The sequence below is a fragment of the Talpa europaea genome, assembly GCF_964194135.1.
Source record: "Talpa europaea genome assembly, chromosome: 3".
NCBI classification, from domain to species: Eukaryota; Metazoa; Chordata; class Mammalia; order Eulipotyphla; family Talpidae; genus Talpa; species Talpa europaea.
The window spans coordinates 141,458,158-141,477,710 of NC_140069.1; the positions used below are offsets into that span (position 1 = coordinate 141,458,158).

Genomic DNA, 19,553 nt, shown 5'->3' on the forward strand with positions numbered 1-19,553 from the left:
AGGCCAGCACCTCAGGGAGACTGTGCCACGCCCATGCTTGTACCTCGCAGCTTGCAAAAACACATTCTCCAGCTTTCTGTGGAAACTGTAGCCAAGGACACAGTCAACTCCAGCTTCTTAGGGCTTTTGGGAGATGAGGGTTGGGGTGCATGGCCAAAGGCTGCTGGGGTGGGGGATGTCCTGGGAGGTACTTCTCACACAGAACTAGGCCTTGTTGGCTGTCAGAGATGGGCAGTTTCTGGATATTTCATAGGAGGCAGTGCAAGAGCTGACATCGGCATGAAAATATGCTTACTGACAGACAGCCTGCCAGGGACAAAATGACTGGCAGGTGGTGAGAGCAGCAAGGTGTCTTGGGCTGAGCATAAGTCCTATTGTTCTAGGCTGGCCGTGAATGAACTAAGGCCCCTCAGTTCATTTGTGCCAATGCTCTCACCCAAAGAAACAAAGAGGACTTGACTTCAGGGGAGTCAGTGGGACAGAAAACTGCAGGGGTCAGCGCCCAGGGGTTGTCCAGTCAGAAGCAGGCGAGAGGCTGTGCCTGCTTGCCCTTACCTTGGAAGCCGGGTGGACACACGATGAGAGCTTGCTGGAAGGGGTCCGGCCGGGCGCAGATCTGGGCTGTCCCCGTCTGCAGGGGCATGCTCCGCTGGGCCACCGCAGCCATGGACGCCGCTGAGGGCTGGTAGAGTGCAGATTGGTAGTTTAGTATGGAGACTTCGGGGTTGGATAAGGAAATAGTGGCACTGGTGGAGGAGGGAGCCTAAAGGAATGACGGGGATTGAACAAAAATAAACAAAAATAAAAAATGAGGGTAGTGGCATGGGGGAGACACGAATCCAAATCAAGTAAATGAACTTAGAGAAGAACCAACAAACAAAAATCAAGAGCAAAAATGCCAGAACAGAGGCGGTGGAAATACAGCTGAAAAGTCTCAGGGAAAAGCACGAGCTATGGCCACGTGACCGTCGCTGCTCAACTCAGGCCCGTTCCTGGCATTTGCAAGGCTCAACCCAGTGGAAGTTGCGTGCCCGGTGCCTAAATATGGCAGAGCTGAAAATGAGGTTGGAAATGGCCTAAGACCTGCTCTTCCACTTCGGCAAGCACACCTTCCTGACAACCTGGAAGGCCAGGCTTCAGGTAAGATTCTTGGATTCTTTGGACTCTGCACTGGATGCACTAACGGGGGAGCACTGCCTGCCCCCACCTTATCCCACAACTTGAGGGCCTTTGATCCACATATGGACCTGCCAGCCATGTGCCCAAGCTCTGCACGCTCCCCTCCGTGTGGAGCTGGTGGTGGCCCATACTCAGGAGGACGACCTGGGAAGAGGCCCTTGCAGGCCTGGGCCCAGCTTCCTGGAGCTTGGCAGGAGGACAGAGGAGGCCTGGGAAGGGCCCCTGCTCAGGTCTGGGTCAGTGCTGCTTATAGATTCTCTGGGATGGCTGCAGGCTTGTCACTGCAAATCAACATATGCTGGAAGAAGGGAGAGGGACAGGCCGAGGCTGGGGTTTCTGGCTTGAGTTTGGTGTATTCTTAGCTGGAGTTCAGCTATCAAGGCTGGAAGGCAGAGAAAAGCGGGCCAAGACGACTTTCCTGGAGATGGGTGAAGCAAATGAAGTTATGTGCTCTCTCTTTCAGAAAGAGACATCAGCTGAGACTGAACTTCCATGGGAAGCAAGGCCATGGGCGGAAAAGAAATTCTAAACCAGGAATTCTCACAGTTGCACCCCATCTCTGCCTTAGCTTCGAGTTCACGGTGTTTATATGAGGTTTTGCCAATCAAGTTTGCAAGGACTACAGAATAAGGAGGACGAAGCGAGCACACACACGCGAAAGAGACTTTCAAGGAGGGTATGGAGGCCTGTCAAAATTGATGAAGATGTTTGAGTTTCAACGCAAAGCAAAGCCATTTGCAAGTAATCACTAAATCATAGGGCATGAGAGAGAACATTTGGATTGTAAGATTCAGTCACAGTGTCTGTTCCTACAGCATCCCATGGTCACCTCTGGTAGCCTGGCTGGGAACGAGGTGGGCAGCATCTGTTACGGGTGACGTGACTCACGTTCCCCTGTTCTGTCGGCACAGACAACAGTTCCCGTGCTCAGACTCTGCAGCCAAGGTGCACACTCTCCCCAGGTCTTAGCACCTCAGGGCTTTCCTCGGTGTGGCACCCACATCCTCTGGCCCCCCCCCCCCCCAGGTGGCTCGGCTATGTCACCTTCCAGTCAGTCCCTGATCCTGCCGCTTCTTCCTCTGAAAGGGCCCGGAAACCAGGGCTCTTTTTAGTGGTGACTTCCTCCATGGAGGTGCTCCATGCCCGGACAGCGGACAGCCCTGACTGGGACCTCTGGCCTGCACTTCTCCCGTACTCCTCGGGCACAGAGGATGGAACATCCTTCCCAAAGGTGGTGCGCGTTGCCAGCCCTGCTCCAAAATCTCACGTTACTGCCTGACAAACACTGTGCACCCGGGTCTGGCTCACCTCCTGCCCCATAGTGAGGCCGGCCCTCCCTTTCTAAGTCAGTCTCCCCCAGCCCGCCATGTCTTGGCACCAGCCACGCCAGGCTGCTCGCTGTCTTCTGGGCGCAGCCCAGCCATCTCGTCCACGGGGTTCTCTGCAGGCGCCCGCGCTCCCAGGCTTAGCCTGGGCCTCCTGTCCACAGCAAAATCCTCCTGACCCCTGTTTAAAAGCACAGCCCCTTGCTTTGCTCTCACACAGTTTAGGCTTCCGGTCCAGCTCTGACTCTGGCCCACAGTGGTCTCCCCCCTCCTCTTGATTCTGTCACACGCCCTGCTCCTCCTGCCTGTCTTCCCATGCTAGTCTGCACTCTGCACGATCTCACAGCACGGGAACTCTGAGCTCCTTCAGAGCCCGAGTCTTCAGTTCTCTGTAGACTTGAGGACAAATGGAATTGTGTCCTGACATGGGTCCCAGGCCCCAGGGTGGCAATTATGCAGATGGTTTCTCCCCAGTTTTTAATCCTGCCTAAGGAGCAGTTGAAAAAGCACCTGTGTGTGTGGGGGGAATTCTCTGCTCCTCTTAGACCTCCTGTGGTGCACAGGTAGCTAGCCCATCACCCGTCAGAGGAGCAGAGAGAATTGGCGAGAGCCACCACAGCTAACAAGTTTATAAGAAAAAGCATCATGTTTATTGGTAACACGGGCTGGCTAAAAAGTATATAAATAAATAAAAGGAAGCAGCGATCCCTGGAAGCAGTTATAGACATTCAGATGACTTGGCATTCAGAAGGAAGGGGTTCAAGCTTGGCGATAAACCCAAATGAAAATTCTTGGCAGAAGCCTAGGCCTGAATAATAGAATACCACGGGAATGCTAAGAGAAGCAGCCAATCGTAGCGTTAAATATGGAGCACCCAAGAGAGGACTCCCCATGCGATGAGTTACCAGTGGGGTAACCCAGAAGTGTTAGGAAGCGGAGGAAGTGACTGCCCATTAGGGAAAAGGGCGCTTGGCCGGTCAAGCAGGCACACACTGAACGCAGCAAGGAAGCGTTCACGTAGCTTAATAGCTTACTTCCACCCACGTGACTGTGGATGTATTTTATTGCTTCCAAATATCTCAACAGGCAAACAGCTCCAAGCAGCTCAGACGAGGCAAGCATTCTCCCAGGAGCACTTGTGAACAAAGGCGGTCTGGCTGAATTAAAGAGCAGACGCCACTAGGAGAGGCACTGAAGAGCTTCTGTGATTTCTGGTGCTGTGTGAGCACGCGCGGAGATTTTTAGGGTGTCGGGTTCAGAGCCCTGGTGAACTTAGAAAATAGCTTTGGCCAAGAGACTCTCCCTCCATGCCTCGGTTTCCTCCTCTAAGATAGAGGGGATGAAGAAGATGATGATGTGCAGGCTAGGAAGAGGATGATACCTGTGGCTCGGAAGCCAGAAGAGGTCTGCGCATGACACATCGGCCCCTAGTAATAACGCTGCTTAGTACCGACACCACCGGAGGGGGGAAGCAAGCCTCGTTGCTTAAGCCTGGGTGTGTCCTGAGTAGCCCCCTCCTAACCCCACCCCGACTGATGAAAAAGAATCCAGTACAAGAGAATGGAGGTCCTGTTCTGGGGGCCCTTGTTTTTTTTTTTTTTTTTTGGTAGGTCACTTCCCCGTCTCCATTCCCCACGGACTGTATTGTTTCCAGTCATGTCAGTAATACTCCCTGGGCATCACCCATATTTCAAGCAGTGTGGTAGGTGCTGGATTCTGCTAATTTTCTGCAAATGGCTGGACATCTGCGGTAAGAAAGCCTTAGCTCCCCGTCCTTTTTAGTTCTACCTGCTCAGACTCTGGTGCCAGACCAGTGAACTGGCTCCCTGCATGACTTGGAAAGAGGGCAGGTTTCATGTCATGTGGACCCACAAGGTGGGGGGGGGGGGGCTGAACTGTCCGATGTTTGGCGTCCCTTCCAGTTTTAGGGTTCTCTACCAGGCAGATGTCAGACAGAAAAGGACTGTGCTCCTTTGTGTCCTCAGGAGGATGGAGAAAACCACCACGGGAGCCATCTGAGAAACGACTCCTTCTAGTCATTTCTGGGCCCCTCAGAGGGGCAGAGTGCCCGGGTGTCCCCGCCACCTTGGGAGGAGTCGCTTCCCCGCACAGCTGACCGCACAACACAGGATGCTGGAGAGTCTGCTCTCCCGACGGGGCTGGGAGGAAAAGCAAATCCCCGCCGCGCGCCCTCGCCCCGCCTGCCCACCCCGGCCCTCGCTCACCTGGTTGTGGACAGTGTTCAGCTGGTTGTTGAAGGTCATGGTCAGGTTGGTGGACGTGCTGGGGGCCACATGTGTGATGAAGGGGGTTTTGCTCTGGTTCACCGTGTCGTACATGTTCACCCGGCGCTTGCAGATCTCCATGTTCTGGAAACATGATTTGACGCTGTTCAGGAAAAGGCAGAGACCGGTGAGAATGAGACCAGGAAGAGGTAGCGCAGGGCCACAGGGGAGGAGGTGGAGGACGGTGAATGCAGCGAACAAGACACAGGAGAAACTGCCCTTGGGGTCCAGACTTCCCCGGGTTCCCACGCCAAGTTTGCATGTGCCAGGGGTGGCGTTGTTTAATGCATGTCCCCCCTGGCCCTGCTCCTCCCATGCTGGGCGGGGAGCCATTCTTCCTGGCACCTGTCTCTGTCACAGTCCATTGCCAACCTGTCTCCATCGTCACCGCTCATCCTCAGCGTGCCGCGTAGTTCTGGTCCACGAGCAAACACCTGAGTTCTCTGACAGGAAACATTAAGCAGCAGCTGCCTACCTGCCTTCACCTTCTCAAAAGACATCTCGTGGGCACCCTTGCCAGCCACTCCGGAGCACCGGCGCCACCTAGGGGACAGCCAGGGAGCTAGCCAGCCTGGCAAGGTGTGGGATTGCGGCTTTCCCCACTGGACTTGAGCACTAATGAACAGTAATCACACTAATAATTAATAGCAGCGGCCAACTGTGATGGAGAGCTGTGGTGGTTGTTTGCCAGCCTCCTTTCACTCGGTCCCACAGCCACTATGAGGGGGAGACACAATGACTGCCCCAATTTTCTGAATAAAGGTGAAGCTTACAGCTACGGGATAGGGAATCTGCCAAGGCCAGGAGCTAATTACTCACAACCTTCACAGATCCTTTTTCTTTCCTAGTTCTTGTCCAGTTACACGAAATTAAAAATTCTCTCCCTCTTTTTCTCCTTCTGTTGCATTTGTCAATCAAAACAAAACCCCAAATATGAAGGGAAGGTGTAACTGATGCTGACTGATGCAACTGATGCAAGGAAAGGTGGAGCCACGGAGGCCCTGAGCGGAGAGCTCTGGAAGAGGGTGGCAGCGCATCCTCAGAACGTGCGGGCGGTGGCTCGTGCACCTCGCTGTCTAATCCCCAAGCTGACCTTTCCTCACCTGCCAGCATTCACGATAATCAGACCTCCTCCTTTAAACTTCAGTTTTAAATATTTTAATTTTAATGAATGTAACAAGTGAATATAAAAAACAATGGTTTTCCGCTACGGTAAGATATAAAAGCATATGATTTTGCATACTCTAGATGAGCTATATTTGGGGCCAAGCTTGTGGGGTGTCCTCAAACATCCTTCCATAAAAGATGTTCTAAATGGACTTAGACATGCACGGAGAATCCTCTTTCTGAGTTAATGGCTAATCACGCTGCTGCAGGACGCCATGCAGTGAACAAGGAAAGGCCAGAGACCGACAGGTACCCAGAGCGGAAAACTGACAATGCTGGTAACGCCCACCTGCTCCGAGCATCGATGAAGCACCAAGCACGCTGCTAAGTGCTCTCACGTGGAGGCTGAGGGACTACAACAATGAAGACTGAAAATGTTTAGACTTAGAATTTTCTAAGTGAGGTGGTCTGGGGTTTCAGGGGTTTCCTGGGGTTTCAGGAAGAGGCAGTGTAGGGGAAATAAAAGGCATCAGGCTTTTCTGCCCTCCCGCCTTTAGGACTGATGATGGATCCCTGCGGTCCTGAATGCATGCCTGATGGCGGCCACCTGGAGTAGGGTGTGGGCATAGGTAGATGGGATTCACCTGGGTTAAGACTGGGCTTATAGGGGCGGCGTCATGGGGACGCCAGCAGAAGCAAATAGAATGAAAGAACGGAACAGCAGAGAAGCAGAGGCCACAAGAGGCTGGAGAGCCCAGATAGAGTGAGGACTTGCTGGGGGCTGGGAGGCCTGCCAGCCTCCCGGCCCCCTGGCACCCCTGCCTGCTGTGTACCTGGTAAATCCAAGTAAAAGCCTTCAAAACCCACCAAGAACTCCAGGACTCCTCTTTCACCCTGTCTGCTCGAATCATGGAGATCCTGCTCTGTGTTCTCCTGCCATTACAGGCAGGCACCTTCCCTACAGGAGTTCTTATGGAATTTGTGTGCGAGGATCCTGGTGAGGAGCAAGGAGTGGGTCTCTTTCACCTATTCATCTAGCTGCTGGGGCAGCGGGGGGTGGTGGTGGTGGATGGGGTGGGGTGCTGGCAGTTTCCACTTGCCACAGACTCCCCAGTTCTAGGGGCCAGCAGGGATTCGGCCTCCTCTCAGGTGTGTGAAGAGACCTGTCTTTCCTTCTGAGACCCATTTTCTGAGTCTCGGTTGTCAGTGCTTCTCTTGGGCCCCACACCGAATTCTGAATTTGAAGCCGATGCTCCAAGCTCGGCCTTCACCAAGCAGAGTGAAGCATGTCACTGCTACTTCCTTCCAGAAGCTGGAGACGGGCAGCACCCAGAAGTCTTCAGCCAGGCCCAGGCTTGTGTGGCGGCTGTCCCCCAACCCTGCGTAGGTGGCTGACCTTCCTCCACCTCTTACCCAGGGCTGTCTCTCAGTCACTCCACTTCATCCCTGAATATAAAAAGACTGCTCTGACGGGAGCCCTATTCAGCAAATCACCAAGCTTGCTTTCCTTTCAGGGTATAGAGACTGACACCCCTTGGCTCACCCCCACCACGCCCAGAAATGAGACAAATCCTGTAAGAGTTTGCAAGGGATTGACCCAACTTCCTCCTTTGTGCCGGAGCCCGGCTGTCTCAAACATGTACTAAATTAAACTGCAATGCGACTTGACCTGCTTAATAGCAACTGGTAAGGAACAGACCTGCGATAGAGGAAGCAAGGCCCGCAGCGGGTGCCACTCACCCACGTCTTGCATGTGCGTTCAGGCCAAGTCCAGCCTCGAGACTCAGCCCAATCTGAGTCTGGCCACAGCAGGGCCAGCGTGCTCCACAAACGCCCCTTCCAGCCTCTGCTCACACATTCCCTCCCTTCCTGGCCTAGCGAGCATCTTTCCCTGCTCCACCCAGGACGTGGCTGTTTATTCTTTCACATCCCAAGTACCTCAGGGTTGAGAAGCTGAAGAGACACCCCCCCGACCTCCTGTTAGGGGATGATTTATGCCCCCCCACTCATATGTTGAAGTGCTAACCCCCAATCCGAAAATCACTGAGTTTGGAGATGGAATCTTTACAGAGGTACAATGAGGCCACTAGGGTGGGCCCTCATCCAACTCCTTAGGGGGAGGAGGAAACAGGACACAGACTTGTACGGGAGGAAGACATGGGGAGAAGGCACCACCCAGAGCCCAGGAACCAACTCTGCCAAACATCTAGATCTTGGGCTTCTGGAATCCTAAGAAAATGAGTTTCTGCTGTTTAAGCCTGCCCACCTAGGGAGACCGCAGAGGTCCCACTGCTTCCCTGCCAGACACCTGGCTTCTCAGCTCCCCCTCACCCCTAGCGGGCTGCTGTCCACCCCGGCCACTCGGGGCTGTCAAACTGGAAACCATTCTACTTCCCCAAACTGCCCACCGAGCACCCCGTCCCTGGCCGTGTTCTCAGCCATCTGGCTCGTACAACTGTCACTGTAATAGCCAGTCCTGGAGTCGATCAGACGGCTCCGTCTCCTCGCACCCTCCCTACCCGCTCAGCCTCCCGGGAACAGCCAGCCTCTTGGATGACGACGGCTCTAATATCAACATCATACATCTGTCCATCGGTTTGCTCCTCTTAGCAGCCTGGCTAGAGGCCAACCTGGATGCACCCCACGATCTGCTTTCTCCAGTCCTTCCCTCGGGGGCAGCCACAATCCACCCTGTTCACACACCACCTCAGTGCTCAGTCCGCCGTCTTCCTCAGCTCACCCCGCGGCCGCCTCCGCCCTGACTATCTGATCCTTTCTGCCCTTCCAAAGCCACCAACCGCCCTGGTCTCAACAAGAGAAGGATGAAGCTCCCCCAACTTTGCTCTGCTCCCTCCTCCAGCCACCTCCCGGTGACACTGGCCTCTTCCTCCCCTGAACACCTCTTATCCATCTCTCACTTGCTACCACACACTCCCCTCGGCTCTTAGACGTGCTCAGGTCTCCACACTGAGAGATGCCCATCTCCCCAGCTGTGCCTCTATTTCTTCCTCCTGTTTTACAGCCTCCCTCTTGAAAGGGAACCATCCATTTCTGCCCTTCTCCCCCAGTCTTTCCAGTAGCTAAAAGGGTTTCTGCTTCTGCCATCCTCTGGAATAGTGCCCGAAGTTACCTACCACCTCCAAGGCGCTGGGGCCGATGGACATTTCTTTCCAGCTTCACTGGATTTGTTAAAAGGCAACTCTGACTGGCTGTACCCTGCTTAGGGATCCTTTCATAACATCCCCTTGCTCTTGGGATAAGGCCAAGATCTTTACCACGAAGTGCTTTCCCGGCTGATCTGGGGCCTCATCTCCCCCATGCACCCCAGCTCAGTCTGCCCATGTGGGCCGCTCTGCGCAGGCGCTGCCCTGGCTGCCCTCGTGGCCTCCTCACCAGCTGCCCCCATGCACCCTTGGAAGGTCTGGTCCTCAGGGCTGCCCCCACGCCCCAGCATAGCTCCCCACGACATGCCCCCTTGCAACCTGCACCTCCCCTGGCAGCAGCCTGGTTATTGGGTGTTATTTGTTACCGTTCTCTCTCCTATAGACACTAAGCTCCTGTAGGCCAGGGCTCCCCCTGCACCCCAGCACCTGGCCTAGCACACAGCATGCCGAGTCCCAACTAGCCCGAGTCCATGCAGACGGCTCCAGAGCCATCTGGCCCTGAACATGCCGTTGCTCCAAGGCCACTGCCATCTGGGCACCTTGTGGCCTCAGGGCCCGTCACTGTCTGGTGCTCGCCTCGTGCCATGGTTCCCCCCTCTTTGGTGGAAAGCAAACTGAGGCCCAGGTCCCCATTTGTTCTGCTAAATCACGTTTTGGGAAGACAGCCTCATTTGGCTAGAGCTGCTCTTGCCTCTAAGGGCAGACCTGAGCAGCTGTGAGAGACACTGGCCACGAGCCTGAAGGACTGATTCTCTGGGGCTTAAAGGGATGTTTGCCGGCGCCTGGCCTGAGTGCGGAGCAGGACACCTACTGCGTGCTGTGGGGGAAGTCGAGCAGGTGCGCCATGGTGACGAAGGGGTGGTTCAGGGTCTCGATCGGGGTGATTCTCTTATCGGCATCTATTGTCAGCATCTTCTTCAACAGGTCAATGAACTCCCGCCGGTCTGCCTTTTCCACCAACATGTCACTCCCTTCCAGATCTGTCGTCATGTTCACCTAGAAGCAAGCGGGGACAGGTTACAAGACCCCATTGCTCCTCCCTCTCCCTGACTTCCCATATCCTCCGCCCTGCCAGTCCAGCCTCATCTCTCTGTCACCCCATCAACCCCTGGAAGGCTGCGTCTGCCCTGTTGAAGGTGCTGCCACAGCCTGTTGCTGTCCGGAGGCTGCGGTCTCTGCAGGCCGGGCTGGGCCATGCACCGGGAGGGGGCGCTGCTGGTGCCTGCTGAGACACAGATGGCTGCGGAGTCTGCTCCTGCTTTGAGGGGCTCATCGACCCCACTGAAAACAAGAACGACGAAAGACAGTTCTGGAGACTGACCGCCTAAGAGCGTGTGCAGGTGCTTCACACTACTGAGTGGCACGCTTCAAAGCGGTTAGGATGTTCAATTATATGCGGTGCCCCCCCAACCCCCACCACAACCAAGCAGGAGGAAATCAGGAGCACTGGTCTGTTTATTGAACCTTCAGGGGAAATGTGGGGGCCTGAGTTTCTTCTTCTTGCACCCACGGCCTGCACCCTCTCATGGCTGCGAGTTGAGAAGGGCTTTTGCCCTGTGCTCACTGGTCGCCTCTGGCCAAGACCAGGCGTGGGTTTTCTTCTGAAGGCACGTCTGTATCGGGCTTGCCTTTAAAAGGCTTGCCTGGTGATGCTTTCTGTATTTTCCAAGACATGCTCTTGGAAAGCAATTTCAGTTTTCTCAGACAATCTAAGCTTCTAATCAACTGACAAGTATACTTTACTCAGAATCATGATTTTTGGTTACACTCATCTGCAGTAAGAGGTGCGCTAAGTGTTTATTGGACTATAGTGTTACTTCTCATTGCTTTTAAGAAAAACTCACTTTGGGTTGCCCTGATTTTAGACTAGTTTTCACGCTAAAAATAGCCAAAGTTCCAGAATTTTCTCTGGAACGCACAAAGGTGAAAGCAAGCTGAGAGAGACAGAGCATGGGCTGAATTCTGTCCCCCCGAAAGAGCTGCTGAAGTCCTAATGCAGGTACCTATCATGTGACCTTATTTACAAATAGGGCCCTTGCAGATGTTAAGATGAGGCAGCACTGGAGTCAGGGTGCACCCTAAATCCAATGACTGGTGTCTTTATAAGAGAAAGAAGAGGTGACCTGGACAAAGGCTGGAGCAAGCGCAGGGGTGAGACTGAGTGAGCCGCAGGCAGAGGCTGGAGGGAGGGAGCCCCCAGCAGGCAGGAGAGAGGCAGGGCCTCAGGGGAGCCTGGAGCTGCTGAACCCCTGATTTCAGGCTTTTGGCCTCCAGGACTGTTTGAAAACAACGTGTCTGCGGTCTGAAGCCCTAGCTCGTGGTGCCGGGTGAGGGCAGCTCTGGGACTTAAAACACCGACTCACGGGCACTAAACTCAAACGCACGGCCCAGCTTCACGTCTCAGGAAAACCCACGGGACTGGCCCGGACTATTTAGAAATGGAAGCCGGTAACTGGCAGCTGTGTTCAAGGAGCCGGGGTGAGGCTGAAAACGTGTCCCCAAGTCAGCTGGTGCTCGAAGGCTGGCATGTCGAGGCGACAGAACCGGTCAGGCCCGTGGGGGGGGAGGGCAGGGGTGTGACTGCCTACCCCCAGCCGGGCACCTTGGCAGAGCCCGGTCGTGCTGGGTTTCAAAGGGCAGCACCTCCTACTCCCCGGCTTACCTGCGCCATGTCATCTAAACAGTTGAAAATGTACTTCCTCGCTTCTTTCGACTTAATCCCCGTTTCTGCTTCATGGTCATCCGGGGTCTGCTCGAGAGAGACAAGGGCGGGTTGGCATGTGGCTCATCTCCTAGTTGCTCTGACTCAAACCCTGGAGCTTCTCCCGGGGCCAGCGGAGAGTTTGGTTCTTCTTACAGTGACCTGCACATTAATTCCTCTTGCTCTTCACCCTCACACGAACTCCCTTCTCATACCTGCTCTGAGTCTGGCCTGGAAGACTCTAAGATGAGTAAGATATGCTGCCTCCTGACACCCCTACATTCTTCCCTAAGTTTAAGGGATAAGGTAAGAGTCCACAATGTTACCTCTGTTGGAAAAATGAAAAGGTAAGACTCCTCTGTAAGGAAACGGAAGCCCTTTTCCATGCGTTTTTTCATTTTAATTTAATTTGGTTGAATCAACTCTTGTTGATTCACATAGCTTTTACTACGTGCTGGGCATTATTCTAAAGAGAGGAGCTCAGTTAACCCCCTCTGCAGCCGTCTGGGGTAGGACGACAGGCACCCAGTTTCCAGGGGGCGAGATGGGCACAGGTCACAAGGCCCAGAGGTGGCTGCAGGCTCGAGTCTGTGCTCCCGGCCACCCTGTCCGCCGAGGGCTGGGCCACAGGCATGTGGTCCCCACAAAGGCCTCAGCCAGGGAGCCGCTGCTCCCCATCACTGCTGTGGGTTTTGGACACATCTGAGGATAGAAAGTTATTCATCCTTGAACATTTCACTTAAGGGCACACACCTGGTGCTGCTGAGAGCAGCTGGGCTTTGATCCCAGGAACAGCTGGACAGACAGGACTGAGGCTCTTAACTAAGACGTGGGAGTGAAGGTGTTCCTACCTGGCCTCACCCTCCTCCAGCCAGGACTCTCCACTGGACTTGACCTCGGGCCAGTCACCCTCACAGGTGCCATGCGCTGGCCCTCCCCTCACAGCCTGGGTGTCCGCTTATCCCCTGAATCTCCTTCCCAAATCCTTTGTGACTATAGACTACACATGATCTTTAAATCGTATCAGAACTTGGCTGTGGTTTCTGTCAGAGACACACACACACAAAACAAAAAACAAAAAAACAAAAACCCAAAACACCCACCTAGCTCTCTTGCCAAAAAAACCCCCCAAAAAAAACACCTACAATGAACATAAAACATACCCAAGATTCTACTACTTTACCTTCCCAGGAAATGCGTCCATTCTAATCACTTAAGCACAGATCAAAGCAAAAGCAAAGTATGTTTCCACTGAAGTAAAACCACCCAAGAGTTTAAGGTGTGAACAGGACTCTGCCCTGCTGTGGGCTGGCGGGACCGGCTAAGCCTGGGGATGCAGGGCCCTTAGGCCACTTTCCTTGCTGGAAACCCTCATGCTGTAGGCCAGCCCTCGCCCCTCCCTGACCTTGCTGTGGGCTCCTCGTGGCTCCCATCCTGTTCCTCCCAGGGCACTTGTCACGGGGCTAGAGCCTGGTTCGATCTCATGCACGGTAAACTCCTCGAGGGCTGGGGCTGTTTCATTTCTCTATTTAGCACAAACCTAGGACACCCAGGTTTACTAAATAAAATCCAGGAGTTGTAGCAATCACAGCTGAGGGCACTTGAACCTGGTGGGCGGCGGCAGCGGAGGCAAGAGGTGCTTATGCACACTCTGCTCCATGCACACCAGGCCGCGCGAGAGGCCTCCCAGACGCTGGCCCGAGTGAGATCCAGCGACATGCCATTTCCAAAGCACCCCCCCATCCCCTGCACCCTCCTTCCGGGGTGTCGGGCGTCAGCAAGGAGTGGGAGGCTCTGCCTACCTTCAGCCTCCACAAAGGATATGGTGAGTCTGTGTCACGGTTGAAAAACCGAGTTGTCTTTGTCCCCGCGCTTAATAAATATTCAGCCGGCAAGCCTTGTGTTTGTGAAATATACCGAATCTGCAAGAAATGAAGAGAATGAGGTCGGGACTTTACTGTCACCGTACATATGGGATATTAATGGCTCTAGTGCCTCTGAGAAAAAGTGAAAACGACAGTTGTAAAGGGGAAGAAAGGAGTGAAAAAGAACAAGGATAGAGAAAAGCCAGGTTCAGGGGTGTGTGGTCTGGGGACCCTTGGCCAGCACCCCGCTCTCTGCACCCACCTGATCGTATTCTGACGCCCCCGGGTAGAGAGGCCAGCCGAGGAACAGCTCTGCGATGACGCAGCCCAGCGACCACATGTCGATCGCCTCGCAGAAAGGTAAACCGAGGATGATCTCAGGGGCCCTGAAACACAAGGAGGAGAGGTAATGAGTCGCAGGCAACGCGGGGGGCTCTTTTGATATGAATGCCTCGTAGAATCCTATCCTGCAACCCCCTGCAAACCATTACTCACCCCCTCATGCTGTGGGGCACTGATCCCCCCAGTGTTTTGGGGTGATCTTCCCCATTAGTGGGGAACTGGCTCAGGTGGGGCTTGGCTGAAATGCAGGGTAGGTTGTGGCAGTAGAACAGACTTACTGGGAATCACAGTTATGGCCCCCCCATCCCACCATACCCCAACCGGACCGAATCATGACTGTGTTAGAGACGTGTGAGCAGAACCTCGCTCAGTCTCTCAGAGCTGAAAGCCGGGGAGACAACCTTTCGGTAGGAGAGCCTGGTTCTTCCAGAGGAAGGCTGGAGTGCAAGTGTTCTGCCGTCAGTGGGGGACGGGACAAGTTGCCTCCACCCAGGATAATGGATTCCGGCCAGCACCCCTTATGCCCACTATCCCTTTCTGAAAAATGTGCATCAAACGTTGGAAACATTGTCTTTACGATTTCCATTTCTCTCCTGTAATGTCACAATTACAGAAACTTTTCCATGAGAGGCAGGCTGGGGCTACCTGGAACTCCATTACGGTCTGTCCCTTCACCGGCCAGCCAAGTGACAGGCTGGGGCGTCTAAGGAAATCGCCTCAACTCACCGAAAAGACAGGTATTTGGTGGTCAAGACCAAGCAGACCACAGAAAGCAGCTTCTTCCCTAACAATTTGTCGCGATGAAGCAAGGGGTGCATTTGAGAGACCCAGGCTTCAAGTATGAGATATAAATACAGTTAATTTTGTTTTTAAATGTAGCTGTGCTGACAATAAAAGCCTTCGCCTGCAGCTCGATGTTTCCCTAGGTTTCTGGTGACTTGATTAAGCTGGGGAGATGCTCCCTCCTGCTGGACCCCTCAGCAGCCAGGAGGGGGCAGCGCAGGGCCCTGGGGGTGTGGGGGCGTGGGAGGAAGCCTGTGCTCAGGACGCCTCTGCTAGTTTCCGAGCTTCCAGCTGAACCATTCCATCCACTTAAAAACCACTGCCCCACCTTCCTCCTTTACGTTTGCTCTAATTGGGAACTTTTTTTTCCTTTGTAATAATCTGAACAACAAACCCCAAGATGTCTTGTTACAAAGTCTTGGTTTTTCAGATATAAGAATCTGCTGGTGCTTTAGGGCAGCCAGATCCCTGTTTCCTTGGTCAAGACTGGTCTTTCCTGGCTCGGGAGGAGGGGGAGCCGCTGTCTGTCTCCCCGCGTGCTGGGCACCTTCCCTGCTCCTGGCCCTTCACCCCACGGGGTCCTGTCTGCTCCCACCTGGTCGCCGGCCCTCGTGTGAGCACAGGAGGCTGCTCCCGCCCCGGCCCGGATGCACTGGGGGCGCCGTGGCTGTCTGGTGACACCTTGATGCTGCACTGTCTGGGGTCACAGGGCCCCATCCCCACAAGCGGCCTCGTCGCCCAGTCCAGTGCACCCACACACGCCAGGGCGACCAGGGCCAGCTGCCCAGTCAGCGTGCACACGTGATGAGAGCACTGCGCTCAGTCTCATTAAAGATGGTTTGGGTTTACTGAGAAAGACGCATCCCTTAGAAATGTGGGGGGCATCTGAAAAGAACACGGCAGAGAAAACAGCCTGGCTCTAACATATAGGGGGGTCAGAACAGGCTTTTCTCTCTGTTCCCCTGTTCTAGAGCCCCTCACACATGGACTTTCTCGGGAGAGGAGTTCTTGACCTGGTTCAAGAGACACCTCTCTCCCTGGCTGGGTTGTCAAGCGCGTCCATGCGGCCGCCCCCTGTTCCCGTCACCTGGGCCCTGCCTCCTGCAGCCTGGACGCTGCTCTTGACATCAGGTCTTAGGAAAGGCTGGTTTGGTGGCATTTTTGGATGTGACCATGTGCCTGCCCTCCCGCCAGTCAGCTCAGTCACTGCCTCTGCTGCCTCAAGAAGACCAAGGGGAGCCTGCGGACACTTTCCCAGTTTCTGTCTCTTGGTGAAGGGCTAACTCAGCTGACAGGCTCCAGCATCTCCCATCAAAAAAAAAAAACAAAGCAGGGCCTCCCTGGTGCGTAAGGGGTTGAGTGCAGCACTCTGAAGCTGTCCGCAGCCTCTACAGTGCAGGTTCGATCCTGGCTGGCCAGGGAGCTACCCACATGGCGCAGCAGACCTCTTCTGTCTCGCCCGCTGCAGTGTATTTCAGTCAATCTGCCTGTTCTGTTCCCCACTCTGTCTCTGGTGAATCCTCTCACCCCCGCACCTCTGGCCTGTACCCCAGTTTTTATATGTATAAATGGATAAATCTTAAAAAAAAAAAAGTAGAACCCAAGCACCAGACAAGCTAAACCATTCCTCAATCCTTTCATCTCCCTGTAGCCGCTGCCCTATTTTTCTGCTCTCCCTTCAATGTCAACTCTCTCTAAAGAAAACACTAATTCGAAGAGGTCTATGCACCCCATGTTCACTGTAGCACTATTTTACAGCAGCCAAGAGCTGGAAGTAACCTAAGTGCCCACTGACTGACGAATGGATAAAAAAGATGCAGTACAGATACACAAAGGAATACTACGCAGCTGTTAAAAAGATGAGCTCCTGCCATTTGCAACAACATGAACCGACCCGGAGGGAATTATGCTTAGTGAAATAAGCCAGAGAGAGACAAACACTGATTTCACTCATCTGTGGTATATTGAGAAAACAAACAGATGAAAGAGATAAAAGAGAAACAAACTTTTGGACTATATGACCAGCGGTTACCAGGAGGGAAGGGGCAGGAGGTAAACCAGGACGATGGTCTGGTGCAGGGTTGGACTTTGCGCAGTGAACGTCAAGTAGCAGATGGGCCATGAGGCTCACGTCCTGTGGTAACGCAATGCTACTTCAGTTTAAATAAAAGGAGGTGATCTCCCCACCCCCTCTGGCTGGGCTTCCGCCCTCCGCTCCAGCTAACGCTGCCAGAGCCGGTCAGGGTCAGCCGTGACCATGGTGCACACCCACTGGTCAACTCGCAGTTCCAGGGCCGGGGAGCCCCGGTCTCCCCACACCGTCGACCATTCCTCCTTCCCGTCTTGAAACACCTGCTGCCCAGTCCCGCCCGCCCGCGCTTGCCCTGCCTCCCGGGCTGTGGCTGTCTGCTTCCTTGGCTGGCTGCCTTCCTCTTTCCAAGGGCGATGGCCAAGTCTGGCGCCTCTTTCCTTCTCTTTTTTATCCTTGTTATAGGTCATTAAGGGTTGATGTCCCCGCCCCACCCCCACCACCCAGAAAGAGACATGCCGAAGTCCTGCTCTCCACCACCGCATAATGGGAGCTGATTTGGGGGTGTTAGATGGACCCAGTCCCGGTGCGGTCAGGCGGGAGCAGGCGGCCCTTCGTCCAGTGCTGGTGTTCTTAAGGGGGGGAGGTCTGCATGCAGACAGAGGGAAGCTGGCCATGTGGCGATGCAGGAGGGGTGAGGGTGATGGGGGTGGGGGTGATGGGGCAGGGTAGGGGGGCGGGGAGTGATGCTGCCACAGGCAAGGGCCTCAGAAGCTGGAGGCGGCCGGCAGGGTCCTCCGTCGTCGGAGGCTGCAGGAGGAGGGCCCTGCCCCTGCTCACACCTCGGGCCTGCGCTTCTGGCCTCAGGGACATCCTGTGGCACTTGCTTCAGCACCAGCAGTGGCATCCACACCCACAGGTTTAAATTCCATGCGTTTCCGTCTTGGACTTCTCCGGCTCCAGATGGCTGTCCCGGTGGCCTGACACAGACACCTCCGCTGCAGTGTCGCGATGGGGCTCTTCTCTTCTGCCGCCCTGCCCCCAGAGTTCCTCTTTGGTCTTCCTTGTTTCACTGAACGGAATCACCCTCCAGCCCCAGCTCCTCATGCTACGCGCTGAGCACGACCTCTGGTCCTTCTCTCTCCCTCATCCTCACCGTCCCACGCACCACACGCCGCCAAAACATCTCTCAGATCAGCTGGATTCTCCGCCTCCCCTGCCACCACTCAGCACCCAGACGGGGCAGCCGGAGGAGCCAGCCACACCACCCTCCTAATCCCCTGCCCTCCAGGATCCCAATTCCACACACGAGTCCCCTGGGCCGCCGCTCTCCTCCATCTCTGCCGGCTCCATCGGCTCCAGCCCATCAGTTTTCCTTCACCTCTAGGAGTCCTCTGGCCCCTCGGGGCCTGGCGCCTTTGCAGTGTCACCACTGATGCCGCGAATGCCCCTGTCCCTGATGCCTCGGCTTCCCGTCGCCCTCAGCGGCAGACAGGCTCCCTGGGCACTGCTCTCCGCTGCCACCGACGTCCCCTGGCAGCACACCCCCAAGAACCTGCCCACTGCGGTCTCCCCGGCGCCGTCCACGAGGGCAGCACTGCGCTGGCAGCCCGGAGCCACTCAGCCAGCAAGGACTGTGGAGCGGGGAGCCTTTATTAAACAGAGGAGGTGCCCAGCTGAGGTGACTCAGATGGAAAGTTTTAAGGAGGCAAACAAAGCACAGTGGAAGGGGCAAATCTCCATGGAGGAGGGAGGCTTCGGCCGGGAGGGCAGGCCTAGGGCAGGGGCACCCCGGGGGAGGAGCGTCGGGCCGGTCACCTGAGGGTTGGGGGACACCCACCTGCAGGTGTTTCACAAAGGAGTTACAACAAAAAAGCCAGAGAGAGTGGGAGGAGGGGTGCCTGGGGGTGGCACCAGGACAATGCAGGGCCAGGACTTCCAGGCCTTAGAGGCCTCAGACTTCACGTTCTCGAGTGTGTCTCTTCTGCCTTCTCTTGGAGTCATTACCCTGCGCAGCGTCCACGGCCACCAGCTTCATGAAGCCTGCAAGCCAGGCCTCTCCTGGAGCCCCGCCGTCTCTTGTCTGCGGTTTCAACCTTTTCCAGTCCATCCCGAAACTCTCCCTCACCCCAAAGGATGTGCCTGTTTCCGATCCAGCCTGTCCTCAACCCCGTCTCCTCACTCACGTGTGATGCCCATGCTCTCTGCCACTGAATACGGGTGATGAAGAGGAAACACGAATGAATAATAAGAGGCTGGCCTGAGAGACATTAACTGGGCAAAAGCTGCTCTCAGGGGGTCCGCTCTCTGCCCTACTAACCCTCCTAAGGGCAGCGTCTGTGGACCCTGACCTCCAGCCCCTCTTCTGGCACAGGACATGTCCAGGAGCTTCTCTGCCTGGCCCCTGGGAAGCCCTGGGGGCCATACATCATTCTGCTGTGACATTGTGTGTGCCTCGCCCCTGCTGTGCCAGTCTGTGTGAATGCAAAAAATCAAGTCCAAGATGGGTTCTTTGGGTTTGGCTCATGTTCAAACCTCAAAGCATCTTCAGTGGTTTACACTTGGTGGAGAAGAAGCTATTCTGACTGATGGTGATTCTCCTCCAGAGTTTGTTCAAGCTCCACTCACCACTCACTGACTTGAATTAAATCCACCGTGTACTGTCTACTGTGTCCTGGGCACTGAAGATTGAACAATAAACCAGGTCTAAGGCTCCTCCGGGCATTTACCATGGGTTAGGGCAGCCACACGCCCACAGCTAACAGCAGGCGGT

At 54.9% G+C, this 19,553-nt stretch overlaps 1 protein-coding gene across 2 annotated transcripts in view; it reads right to left on the minus strand.

Annotated features, from left to right (window-relative positions):
* HIPK2 (homeodomain interacting protein kinase 2) overlaps positions 1–19,553 on the minus strand; it is a gene marked incomplete at its 5' end in the record, with an annotated part of 103,648 nt that overhangs the window by 27,434 nt on the left and 56,661 nt on the right. The window contains 6 exons of one of the 2 annotated variants that reach the window (XM_084229337.1): positions 556–763; positions 4,730–4,892; positions 9,872–10,056; positions 11,723–11,809; positions 13,564–13,683; positions 13,889–14,012. In XM_084229337.1, the coding sequence (XP_084085463.1) occupies positions 556–763; positions 4,730–4,892; positions 9,872–10,056; positions 11,723–11,809; positions 13,564–13,683; positions 13,889–14,012 (887 nt within the window). The remainder of the gene's footprint in view (positions 1–555; positions 764–4,729; positions 4,893–9,871; positions 10,057–11,722; positions 11,810–13,563; positions 13,684–13,888; positions 14,013–19,553) is intronic. The other variant, XM_084229336.1, reaches the window with a different exon arrangement.